Raw genomic sequence first — 13,811 nt, forward strand, 5'->3', positions numbered from 1 at the left:
TAATTATCTTTTACGTTTGAAATTCTACAGCACAAATATTCTGTCAAAGCACCACAATTTGTGCTGAATTAGGTTCAAGCGGAATATTTTCACAAAACAATGCCATTACTTTTGTGTCAATCAGCGAGTGAGATATTCAACCCATTTCCTTAAAAAAAATTAGGATTTTTGGGAGTCCCTGGTCTATATTTTTTAAACAGGCCTTTGAAATCGTGGACTTATCCTTTGTATTTTAAGAATTTCAATGTGACTTCAATTATTTTTAAAAAGGTAGAATCAAAGAACTATAAGCCAATTAGTTTATCTTAGTTATAGTACGTGCTCAAGTATCTTACAAGGGGTTGCAAATCAAGGTCACAGATTAGTCATTGCCTGCCTGGATATTTACAAGGCCTAAATATTACATCATAAGATTGAATATAATGAATTGTCGACAAAAATTTGAAACATGCATGCACAAATGCATAGAAAGAGTTGGCAATGATAAAGACAGATAAAGAAAATACAAAATACATTTTATAAAACAATCAAGAATTCCTACATTTAGATTTTTGACATTCTCAAATTTGAAAACACTTTGATTATTTAAAAATATTGAAATTAAATAACTGTACATTCATTAACAAATAAAAAATTGACAACACAAGTTTTACTTTTCTAAGGCAGATACCCAAGTTACATATTTGCCCAGTTTGTGATGGAATCTGGTATCAAAACTTGTGTTCTCTAAGTCACATTCTAATGGAAAATGGAAATAGAAAAAAATTCTCCCACCTGCTAAGAAAAACAAAGATTGAAACTGAGATCCAAAACCAAACATTTTTTTATTTAAAACTATAAAAAAAGGGAGGCAGTGCAATCAGAGTTCTGTGAAAGTTGAATCCACTTGCACAGAAAAGGCAAGGTGAAGATGAGGGGCTTGGTGTAAAAGTTGGGAATAAGCAAAGGCACAGTGGTTGCAGCAGTCTGTGTTACTGAAAGGTAACATTGCTGGATCAACACTGTCCACACAAGCGAGAAGAGGTTCTGCACATGGGTGCCATTCTGGGTGAAGATCATGCCCACAGAACTTGGAGCTAGCCTGATCCTATTATGGCAGCATCCATAACCAACCCAAGAAGAATAATTCAGTTCCATGAGGAAGTCAGAGTTTCAAAGGAATTTTGGCAACATTTAAGCCATGTGGCCAATTTATAGGCTCCATTTTAGTTACATCTGCAAAATAATATGAAATTCAGTTTATAATTGAGTGCAACTCATGAAGTTATATTGATTCTCCCTTTCGGGTTATAGGAGATTACCGAAAACAGTATTTAGTGTCGGTTTTGTTTGACTCTATGGTTAAAAAAAGTTCTAATCTGTGGAATCATGATGCTTCATTCTTGGACTACACAGTTGGGATTTCAAATTTCTTTAAATAAAAAGTAATAGGTCTTGTCCAAGAATGTAACAAAATGACAGGCTTATCCAGCAGTGTAACAAGTTCAAATTTTACATTATCAACTTGGATGTGAAGTGCCATTAATTTTTTTTTATAAAGCTGTTTACCTTTTCAGCAATTTGTAATGATAGTTGATGTTGCAATGAACAGTCTTTACTTCGAGTTCTCTTTTCCCAAGTATCACTTATAACCTATTGAAAATAAAAAACCCACATTTCTATAGCACTATGACATATCTGCAGGTTAATTCAAAGACTAGCACTTTATAACCTTTTAAAATACAGTCACTTGTATTTTCATGTTAGCACTGCACATTGCTTTATCAGTCCTCCCAGGCTGACAAACATGTGACAGCCATAAATTCTACTAATGACAGATTGTCTGCAGCAAAAATTTGAAATCTAAGTGGATTTGACCCAAGAAATGGCATTTGAAATCCCTACTGACTGAGGCGGAGAAATGAGCAACTTAATTAAAGAAATCAGTAGACAGCCAAAGATATCTGAGTTATGCTGCAACACTGTAAATGGGATCTCTTATGCCACTATATTTAGTATTGCATTTAAACTTTAGTAATTTCACAAGTTATTAATGCATTACTATTGTTCACATTTTCAGCAAAATTCATCACTTTCCAAACCCACAACCACTTCCACCTAAAAGGAAGGACAAGGGCAGCAGGTACTTGGGAACACCACCACCTGCAAGTTCCCTTCCAAGCCACTCACCACTCTGACTTGGAAATATATCGCTGTTCCTTCAAAGTCATTGGGTCAAAATCCTGGAATTCCATCCCTACCAGCATTGTGGATCAACTCACAGCAAGTGAACGGCAGTGATTCAAGAAGGCAGTTCACCCCCACCTTCTCAAGGGCAACTAGGGATGGGCTATCAATGCTGGCCAGCCAGCGACACCCAAGTCCCACAAAGGAATTTTTTAAAAACTTTCATGGCCCTTTGATTTTCAAAAAGTAACAATGTCCCCATATTTTTCTGCCAAAGTAACTGTGAAACTACCAGTACTCACTAATACTTAGTGTACAAATTTCCAGCAAACAGATGATAGGTCACACTGACAAATGCCCAGGATGCAGCTCTCTATCAATACATTATGAAAACAGTATCTCTGGCTCCTTCCTTATAGGATTTCAATGACGCCATTCACATTACTGTATTTGCATGGTAGATATAAACTAACATTGCAAGAAAAAGTCAAATCTTGTTATTTAAACGATACATAAATGGAGATGGACAAATGTCTGATGAAGGGCTTATGCCCAAAATTTCAATTCTCCTGCTCCTTGTATGCTGCCTGACCTGCTGTGCTTTTCCAGCATCACACTTTTCAACTCTGATCTCCAGCATCTGTAGTCCTCACTTTCTCCAAATGAGTGTGACAGTCAACCAACCTCTCCAGCACTGACAATTGGCCATCACTAGTATGGAGTCTCATTCCTCAGGTTTTAATTAATGAGAGATTTTTTAAAATTATGAACAGTTACCTAGACCATAAGAAATAGGAACAGGGGTAGGCCATTTGGCCCTTCCAGCATGGTCCATCATTCAATAGGATCATGGCTGGATCACTCATGTCCACTCTCCTGCCCTTTCCCCATAAATCATTGATTCCTCTCATATTTATCGATCTCAGTGTTAAATATACACAAGGACTTTGCCTCCACAGCTCTGTGGCGAGTTTCAAAGACACTCAACCTTTTGAGAGGAAAAAGATTCTTCATCTCAATCCTAAATTTGTGTTCCTATATTCTGCTACTATGCCCTCTGGTCCTAGATTCTCCCTTGAGGGGAAACATCCTCTTAACATTTACCCTGTCAAGCCCCTAAAAGAATCCTATATGCCTCAATGAGATCACCCCTCATCCTTCAAAATTCCAATGAGTAGAATCCCACCCTGTTTAACCTTGGCTTGTAAGGCAATCCAGCCATACCAGGGATTATTCTAGTGAACCTTGTCTGAACATCTTTCAATAAATTATGTTTTCTTAAATACCTCACAGTACTCAAAATATGATCTCATCAGTACCTTGTACATTTGAAGTAAGACTCCTCTACTCCAACCACTTTGAAAAAAAAAAGAGCCAACATTCCATTTGCCTACCCAATTACCTGCTGCATCTTTCTGCAAACTTTCTGGTTTCATGTACAAGTAAGCCAAGTCCCTTTATGTTGCAGCTTTTGGCAGTTTTTCTTCATTTAAGTCAGAGTCATACAGTTTGGAAACAGACCTTGAATCCAAGCCAATCATTTTCCCAAATCAAACTAGTCCCACTTGCCTGTGTTTGGACCATATCCCTCAATCTTTCCCATTCATGTACATATTCAAATGTCTTTTAAATGTAACTGTACTGTCATCCACCACTTTCTCGGACAGTTCATTCCATATATGAACAATTGTTTAAAAACAGTTGCCCCTCATACAGTCATAGTTATAGAGATGTACAGCATAGAAACAGACCTTCGGTCCAACTCGTCCATGCCGACCAGACATCCCAACCCAATCTAAATCTTTCTCCTCTTACCTTAAAAATATGCCTAGTTTTGAATTCATCCATTGTTGGAAAACTCCTTTGCTATTCACCATATCTATGCCCCTCATGATTTTATAAACTTCCTATGCTCCAGGGAAAACGTTCCAGTAACTCAAACCCTCTATTCCTGGCAACATCCTGGAAAATCTTTTCTGAACACTCTCTGATTTAATATCTTTCCTATGATAGGGTAAAAGAACTGGACACAGTACTTCAAAAGTAGCCTCACCAACATTCTGCACAAACTCAACATGACTTCCCAACTCCTATACGGAGTTACAACAAATAAAGATCGAGCAAATAAGACAAAATGTACTAAATACCTTCGTAACTCTGTCTACATGTGATGCAAATTTCAAAGAATTATGGTCTCTATGCTCTGTATAGTCTCCCAGAGTCTCTGTTCTACACCACCACCCAGGGCTCTCCCATTAATTGTATAAGTATGTTTTATCAAAATTAAACTTCAACTGCCACTCCTCAGCCCACTGACCCAATTGATCAAAATCTTCCTCGTTGTTCACTGTACCACAAATTTTGGTGTTATCCGCAATCCTAATAAACATGTCTCCTAAATTCTCATCCAAATCATTTATGTAATGACAAATAAAAGTGGACCTTTCCAAAATGAACACTTCACATTTCTCCATATTGTATTCCATTTGCCAATTTTTTGCCCACTTTGATCATAAACCCCACATGTAACATTGGAAGAATGCTGTCAACACAACTGTTTAGGTTTCTGCAATATTATCAGCAGAAATCAAGTGCTAGATCCAATATTTACAATAGCATTTTGACAGAAGATAAATGAGAGGATTGTAAATTCACAATATACACAACTTTAAAAAGTCTAATTGTTCCAATGGCAAAGTGAGTAAGAACTGCATCACTTAGAAGTATTAGTTATTTGATACCTGTGCTTTGTCCAGCAAGGGCTGAAGTTTCTCACGAATGTCTCCTTCTGCTTTTGCAATCCATTTGTTGGGAGAGTCAGCTTCAACTCTGAAGAAAAAATACTAAATAATATTCTAAAATCATCCATAGTATCACTTATGATGTTTTAATCCTCAACTAATTTAAAAGGAACCTGAATTTGCACCAGAAAAGCAATAACCTGCAATACTACAGACCAGGTGCTGCAAAGCAGAATTGGAATGGACAATAGTTTACTTAGCTGGCAATCATGATGAACTGAATGGTGTCTTTATGTGCTGTAACTTTTCTGTAGCTTAATGATCCAACTTATTCCCCTCAAAATTATAAATAACTGGGAAGCATCCAACACCCAAATGAAATTCACCATTTTCCTTCTCAAACTAGTTCCTCATACTTTGCATAAAAGTCACCAATGATTAAGATCTACATAAAAATTAGAAGTTACAGAAATTGTACCTTAATTTCTTTATTCTGTCTGTTTCTTGTATGCAGAGTTTATTGAGCTCCCTCAGCCTGTGGGCAGTCTCGGAATCAAGCCAAGCCAACCTAAAATCAGTTTTCAAAAATAGGTTGCATTAAATTTGCCTCACATTAAAACAGCATTTAGGAGTATTTTCTCCTCCAAGAAAAAAAAAATTGAATGCACTCTCCAACCTACATTCTTGTAATAAAATGGTCGTTATGTCTTCCACAGAACAAATCACACAGCAGTAAAAGGTTTCTGCTATTTGACACATTTTTTGACAATTCATACCAGTTAGAAGTACAACAGACACCATTACTCGTTGACTTTGTAAACACAGATTATTGCATTGCATTCCAGAAGATAACATAGAAAGTTATGTATAGAAAATCATGGAATTGGAAAGGAAATTAATAAAGGAACTGCAGTCTTTCAGTTTCTGTCCTATTAATCGATTTCTTACAAAAGAAAACAGTAATAAACCTCAACCTTGAGAATAACAGTGCCGTAAAAAGAAATAACACTAAGCACTCCATGGACAGTGGCACATGATTAAGAAGAAATATAAGTGCCGTCTATGCTTTCAGCTTAAAGAAAGGCACTGCATTATTGTTTCCCACACTAGCAATCCTCACACTGTCAAATTTAGGATAGTTCTGTGCTGTGGACCGATGAACAGTGTGATCTATTTTGAGACCCCTCAAACTAATTTCAAAGAAATACTTCACTAACAGCAGAGATATTTCCAACAATTTAGTTGAAACCAATTAATGAGAAAAAACCAAATCCAGCCCATTGAGTGATCATTCCACATTCCTGTCCTGCACTTCTCAACTACACTGGTCCAAATGGATAATAATTTTCTAAACAAATCTTTAATTTGCGTTTCCACTTGCAGTTGTCCACTTCAATAGAAAAAAACTGATTGGCACAGTATTAAATAAATGGTGGTCGATTTGGAAACATTGATGTGCAAAACCACCTGTTTGTCCTCATACAGTGGTCAGTGAAGCAAGCAGGCAAATGGAGCAAGCAGTTGGTAAAGCAATTGGTTGGTTAGCTGGCCAACATTACAAGAGGATTTGAGTAAAAGATCAAGGAAGCTTTATAGTAGCTGTACTAGGGTTTGGTGAGCAGTTATACTGGAATACTGTGAGCAGTTTTGTCCCCTTATGCAAGAAAAGATACACTTGCCATGAAGGAAGCAAAGTGAAGGTTACCAGACTGATTCCTGGGTTGTCATATGAGGAGAGATTAGTTTGACTGGGCTTGTACTCCCTGGACCTATAAGCATGACAGGGGATTTAAAATGAAAAAACAAATCCTGACAGGATACAGGCCGATGTTTCTCCTGGATGGGGGTTACAAAACAAGGGAACAGAGTCTCAGGACATGATGCAGGTCAGTTCAGAGATGGCAAAAAAATGTCTACACTCAAGCAATGGTAAGTGTAATTCTCTACCACAGAAAATGTGGAAGCTGTGGAGCATGAGAGAGTGCGGACAGAGGGAGAGAGCATGAGACAGAGACTTTCCAGATAGCAATGGGGTTCTCTTTTCATTGGGGGAGTTTTACAAGTGAACAGAGAAATAATTGCTCCTGGTAGAGGATTCTAGAATCAAGTTTTTTCCTTCTTGAAGAAATCCCTTGTGATTTCACTTTTGCACAAGTCTTGGCTGAAGTTGGATGTTTAAACAGCTAGTCCTGAAGAAAGGATACAGTTTACAACTGTTAAGAAATAGGTCATCCTTTAGTCTTTAGATTCCTGTCCAGAAGTGTTTGGTTAAAACCATGGAAGAGTTCTTTAAAATTGAGAAATGTAAGCTCAGTTACATAAGACTCAAGGAAGACGTTATCAGATTCTCAAGACAGGGAGATAATGTAAAGGGAATTTTCTCCGTGTAAGAACTGCAAAGATGCACTGTTAGGACTAATGACAGTGTATTTTACTACATTTCAAAATCTTCAAAACTATGTTATGTGTAAATAGTTTGGTTTTTTAAAATTAGTTTTCACTTCTTTTGCACAGTAACTTTCATAAGAACACAAGAATTAAGAGCAAGAGTAGGCAATTCAGCCCCTCTAGCCATTCCACCAGCTAATACAATCATGGCTGATCTCATCACAGCCGCAACTCCACTTTCCTGTCCACTCACCATAACCCTTTGACCCATTAATAGTTAAAAATTTGTTGATCATCTTAAATTTACCCAATGTACCAGCATCCACTGCAGTCTATTGTATTAAATTCCACAGATTCATAACCCTTTGAGTAATTTCTCATCTCTGTTTTAAATCTGATAAAACTATGATCTACGTTCTAGATTGCCCCAAAGGAGGAAACATCATTTCCACATTTACTTTGTCAATTCTATTTAGCATCTTATATACCTCAATTAGATCACCTCTCATTCCTCTAAACTCCAGAGTGTATATACCTAAACTGTTCAATCTCTCTTCATAAGTCAAATCCTCATCGCTGAGATCAAGCTACTAAATGTCCTCTGAACTGCATCCCATCCAGCTACCTTTCCCTTCAAATAAAGGGGCCAAAATTGTATGCAATACCCTAGGTGCAGTCTTACTAATGTCTTGTACAGTTGCAACCACACTTCCCTAGTTTTATACTCTATTGCTTTAGCCATAAATGCCAACTTCTATTTTATTGTTAAAAGCAAATTTGCAGCATTTCATACTCACATATCAATAATAAACCACCTTGATAAAACCAAAGAAACAAAACATGATAGATCAAGCCAGATATCAGTCTGGGATCGGACATGTCTTGCAGCGCCTACCGTGACAACCCTGTGTCAGAGTGTGGACACAGCTTTCACCATTACGTGTGGGGACACCTCCCACCTTGTACATGACAGGTACTCATGTGACTCAGCCAACGTTGTCCATCTTATACATTGCAGGCAAGTATGCCTGGAGGCATGGTACAATGGGGAAATCGAGCAAAGGCTACGACAACGGATGAATGGGCACCGCACAACAAACAGACAGGAGGGTTCCCTCCCAGTTTGGGGAACACTTCAGTGGTCCAGGACATTCAGCCTCGGACCTTCGGGTGACCATCCTCCAAGGTGGACTTCGGGATAGGCAGCAAAGAAAAGCGGCCGAGCAGAGGCTGAACGCTAAGTTCAGTACTCATCGGGAGGGCCTCAACCGGGACCTTGGGTTCATGACACTGACACACACACACACACACACTTAAGACATTCTGCACTCACTACACACACATACACTTTCTCACACTCTCAACCCCCAACCCAGACAAACACACACACACAGACAAAGACCCACATGCACACATATTTTGTGGGGTGAATTTGTACTTGCAAGGTTACATTGTACTTTGCTCAAAAACTGCAGGCATTCATGTAGAACTCCGTTATCTCACTTTTTAGATTAGAATCAATCTAAACATCATGGCATAGACAGAGAACACAGGCGGCTTACACCATTGTTAACAGCTAACCCAAGAATGCAACTTTTTAAAAACGTTTTGTGATTTACACATTGAAGAAGTGAAACTATCACTGTATTGTAACAGATGAAAGGCTTAACAGACAATCAATTTTTCAATGTATAATTTCAGTTACATCACACTGCAAATTTTTGCTATAAAATTTGTGTTAGGATTGAGCCCTCCACTACGACCTGATGAAGGAGCGTCGCTCCGAAAGCTAGTGTGCTTCCAATTAAACCTGTTGGACTATAACCTGGTGTTGTGCGATTTTTAACTTTGCACACCCCAGTCCAACACCGGCATCTCCAAATCTTGGGATCGGACAAGTTTAGTTGTAACATCAGTTGGGATCATGACAAGACCAAGCCACTGCATATGCCTAATGAAAAAAATAGTTTTCTCGAGATGCAAATGGCAATATTCATGGAGAGAGTGAGACAGTGTGGCACTGAAATAGCGGATTAGCCATGCTCACACTGAATGGTGGAGCAGATACGATGAGCTGAAAGGCCCACTCCTGCCTCTATCTTCTTTGTTTCTGGGTTTCAGTATATAATCCAGCTTATTAGTTTAGATTAAACTGCAGGAGCAGAACACATTTCACACTAGCAAAAGATAATTTCAGTATTGATGTCTACTCCTGGCATAGTGAGCTATATGTAGAAAATCATGAAGTATTAGAAGCAAAATCCCTGGAACTATTTGATAAAGAACAGAACATTACAATTGAAAGGGATTCAAGTTTCCTTGAATAAATGAAAATGGGCCAAATGGCTTTCCTCATTTGTAATTATCCTATGAACCAGCAATGGCTACCTGATTGCTTCAGTGTTAGCAGCTTCTTGCCTTTCTTGTTCCATTTCCTTGAACAAGCAAATTTGACTTTTGTCTGCTGGTTTAGATTTCTGGCTCTCCAATTTTGTTTTCTGTTTCTTCCACGGAATTCTAAGTAACCAGAAAAATGTTTATTCACCGGATGCATTAACATTTTAAAGCATAATTTATGTAATCCATCATTAGTAGCAGAAGCAAAATTCATATCTCACTGCTGCAACCACAATAAAAACAATTTCATACTTATAAAATACTGCTTTAAGATGAGAATAGTTTTCTTTTAAATAACGAAAAGATTTAACTTTTGTAATTAACACAGTAAACAAAATAACTTAATGTTCAAATGGAGGATATATGCACATTTATTAAAACATGATAATATGCTTGGTTTTTGTACGCTGTTGCACAGATTACTTGCCGTTTAGAAGGTCCAAGAGGACAAGTGGGATATCCTGGAATCCACGGAGGTCTGCTTTCTTTAGGTGGTCCCTGATACCTCTTTAATTCTGAGCTTACTGTGGATTTCTGAAAGCAGGCTTGCATTTCAAGATTATTCTGTCCTCTTGGCTGCGAAAATTAATTCCATAAATTGAAAGGAAAATAAACATAAATGGCATTTGACTAAATTACTTCAGCTTTCAATATTATCAAGAGATTCAATAAAGGAGCACGGACAATCCTAAAACAACAACATAAAGCCAGATGTTCAAGAGCCAGCAACATACCTGGCAATTATTCATTATATAATCTCAAAAGACCAAGATAATACTGCATGTATGTTGCACGTATAGGTTTGAAACCAATCTCTGCTCATAAAAGTTTAAAGCTGACAATGCTGAGTTGTACTGCTGTCTCTGCATTTACATTTAGTCAGAATTGCACATACGTCTGCTCACTTGCATCCAAATATTAGATTAAAGTTCTAATGATAACAGCTGGTTATTTGCAAACATTATGAACTTTAAAAATGAAGATTTGGAACTTTTTCCCCCACATTGACTACAGTTAAGTGACAGCAAAGTCAAAACCATGAGAGATTATCTTCCAGGAGTCAATTCCATTGGATTCATTTGCACATTGTAAATTTTGTGCTGACTTGAAGCTATTCAGATCTGAATAGTCATTCATTGTTACATTGTAATTTGCCCACCACTGTGCCTAGTGTCTTGTCTTGTCAGAAATTACTGTGCTGTCTTGCACTTTTCTATGCACTTTATGCTGCCCTGAGTATGATTGTACTCTCGTGTAATCTGTGTGTTCATATAGCACTTTGGTGCTGGAGGAACGCGGTCTCGCTTTTATTGTATCAGCTGTATATGGTAGAAGCAACAAATAAAGCTACATTACTCTACCCTACCTAAATCAAACAGGATGTGTAACAGAGCAGTGAAACAAAAAGCAAATTTAGGTAATGTCTTAAGTTAACTTGAACATATTATCCCATCTTCAAAAGCCTTCAAAACGAAAAAGGAGTTTCATTAATGTATGTGTCAAACAATTTTTTTTTAGAAATTAGTGTCAAAGCAGAAGGTTAGGGTTAGGAATTCCACTGGAAATTAGTGGAATTTCCACCAGTAATTCCACTAATTCATTCTCTAATTTCTCAAAGTTATATACTTGAATTTTTGAAAATTATTTTACAGAACATGGCTCAGCTAATATGTTTATTGCCAGTCTCTAATTATCCTGGAGGTGGTGGTGATCAGCTGGCTTCTTGAACCAACTCTAATAGAAATACTCACAATGCTGTTCAGGAATGATGATATAGTTACAAGTCAATATAATATGCGACTTTAATGCAATTCAGAATTACTAAATGCTAGCTAAATCAAACAGAGTTATCAATTTGAAACCTTGGGCTGGATCTCATGGTTTTTTTTTGTTTGGCTAAGTGTAAGTTGTGTTGTGTTTCCACCGTGAGGCCTAGTGAGATTTCTCACCATAGCTTACCAAACTTGCCTTAATAACTATGTATCCAATTCTAACTCCATCTTTCCATTTGCTATTCCTGGAACAATTCGACAATTAATCAATATCAGCATCCTTTGACCCAAACCATCTTTGAAAGGTTGTTGTGTAGGCAGACAAGTGTTGGCAATCAGACATCGTCCCTAATGGCATAGCAGTTGCAAAGCTGGCTGCTCAACCTAGTCTCTATTTAAACACCAAGCAACACATTTTATCCAGCCTTCGCTACATCTTGTCTAAATACCCTCTTGAAATCACTGCTATTCTGTCCCCAGTATTCACTTAGAATATATCATTGAACACAACTTACATATGACCTGGTAGGCAGTAGCACTCCTTTCTTTGTTGCCTTTCTTTCCATAGCAGATTTTTTCAAGGCTCCAACACGTTGTAAGGCATCTAACCCAGCCCTCAGCACAGTACTCCTCTCAGGAGTTGGAGGACTTTCTTCCTGCTGTTGCTGCTCCTCCTGGATAGGCAAAGACTCTCTATCACATAGCTGAGGTCTGGGAGATTCAGCAACATGGAAACTTTCATCTGAGCAGAAAATGTATTTTAAAAAGAACATTTAATTAAAAAAACCACACTAATCAATAAAAATTTTACTTTTCTTTGATAATTCAGTTCAAATTATTAATGCTGGTGTATTCAAACCATTTTTTCATAGACCAATAAAATACATTATTATTATTTCTGAACCAAATTAAACACAAAGAAGAATTTTATATCATTTTTCATGTACAAGCTTCAATCAGTTACATTCAGAAAAAGAATCCCCATAATTTTTTAAAACTATCTACATGAACAAGTTCTCACAATTAACTTAGATATTGCAGAATTTTACAGATCAAAGGCAACTGAAAATTAATGTTTGCAAATCCAATACACTACAGACAGATATCATGAATCTTACTAAAATAGCCAAAGAAGTTGTTGAAAGAAACCCAAGTCTCAGTAAACATGACCTTCATTATGTCCAACTAACACAGAGCAAAAAAGTCTGCAGATTATTGAACTACGACAAGCTAGCTTAAAGAGAATCATGATTACATTGGATAATGCTCTCGTCCACACCTCGAGTGGTGTCTAATTTTGATCAAGAAAGGACTTGCTATAATTATCAGCTATAAAGGCAGAAGTAGAATAATATACTTCTCACACCAAGTAAAAGTTTTCACTTACATTTCACTAACAAATATTATCTTAGTAGAGATAATTTATTAACTTATGTGATGAGCAATTGGTCACAGCACAAACACCCACTTTAAGTTATTCCTCTTCTCTCATCAGATTTAAAAGAGATTTTTGTTTCAAGAAAAGAACTGACTTACCAATCTGCATTGTCTTAAGAGGAGGCAATTGTTTCTGTGCATATGAAACATTGTGCTTTGTAATGGATGGTTTTTGTAATCTTTCAGCAGAACGGCTTCTGTGTCTACCTGGAGGTCCTTTTCTGTTCGGGGGGGATACACTTCGGGCTCTCTGTAGTAATTGATTCGATTTCCTTTGAGGAAGTTGGCTCCCAAGCAGTGAATCCAAGTCCTGATAAGTCCACAAATAAACATCTTTGAGGTCAAGTAAGACCTAATATTCATTTGCGCAACTTTTGCCCTCTTCTTTTACATTTGAGGCTTCCCAAAACATAGTCCATCCCTAGTTAAAGTGACTAGCTTACATATATGCAAATTTCATTCTCCATGAACAGACCCTATTAGATTCTTAATAAGTCACAATGATTCCTTATTTTAATCTTGTCTGATAATGTAGGAAGCACAACGCCCCTCCAAACTGGAGTTGTGCAAATTATTCTAAGAGGAACTGGAGAGTAAGTAAATGTTATAACAATCCATGAAGCAACTTGGGGCGGCATGGTGGCACAGCAGTTAGCACCGCTGCCTCACATCGCCAGGGACCCAGGTCCCAGGTTCGATTCCAGCCTCGAGTGAGTGTGTGTGAAGTTTGCACATTCTCCCCATGACTGCGTGGGTTTCCTCCGGGTGCTCTGGTTTCCTCCCACAGTTCTAAGATGTACAGGTCAGGTGAATTAGCCATGCTAAATTGCCCATAGTGTTAGGTGCATTAGTCAGAGGGAAATGGGTCTGGGTGGATAACTCTTCGGAGGGTTGGTGTGGACCTGTTGGG

General features: G+C 37.6%; 1 protein-coding gene across 1 annotated transcript in view; it reads right to left on the reverse strand.

Moving 5' to 3' along the window:
- kiaa0753 (KIAA0753 ortholog) overlaps positions 1 to 13,811 on the reverse strand; it is a 46,903-nt gene that overhangs the window by 15,209 nt on the left and 17,883 nt on the right. Inside the window, exons 7-13 of the mRNA XM_043718507.2 lie at positions 13,001 to 13,211; positions 11,980 to 12,206; positions 10,120 to 10,268; positions 9,684 to 9,812; positions 5,386 to 5,475; positions 4,908 to 4,995; positions 1,549 to 1,632 (exon numbers count right to left, since the gene is read on the reverse strand). Coding sequence (XP_043574442.2) covers positions 1,549 to 1,632; positions 4,908 to 4,995; positions 5,386 to 5,475; positions 9,684 to 9,812; positions 10,120 to 10,268; positions 11,980 to 12,206; positions 13,001 to 13,211 — 978 coding nt within the window. The remainder of the gene's footprint in view (positions 1 to 1,548; positions 1,633 to 4,907; positions 4,996 to 5,385; positions 5,476 to 9,683; positions 9,813 to 10,119; positions 10,269 to 11,979; positions 12,207 to 13,000; positions 13,212 to 13,811) is intronic.

Source organism: Chiloscyllium plagiosum, unplaced genomic scaffold (genome assembly GCF_037043375.1).
Source record: "Chiloscyllium plagiosum isolate Xiang-an unplaced genomic scaffold, Cpla_swu_hap1 HiC_scaffold_31, whole genome shotgun sequence".
NCBI classification, from domain to species: domain Eukaryota; kingdom Metazoa; phylum Chordata; class Chondrichthyes; order Orectolobiformes; family Hemiscylliidae; genus Chiloscyllium; species Chiloscyllium plagiosum.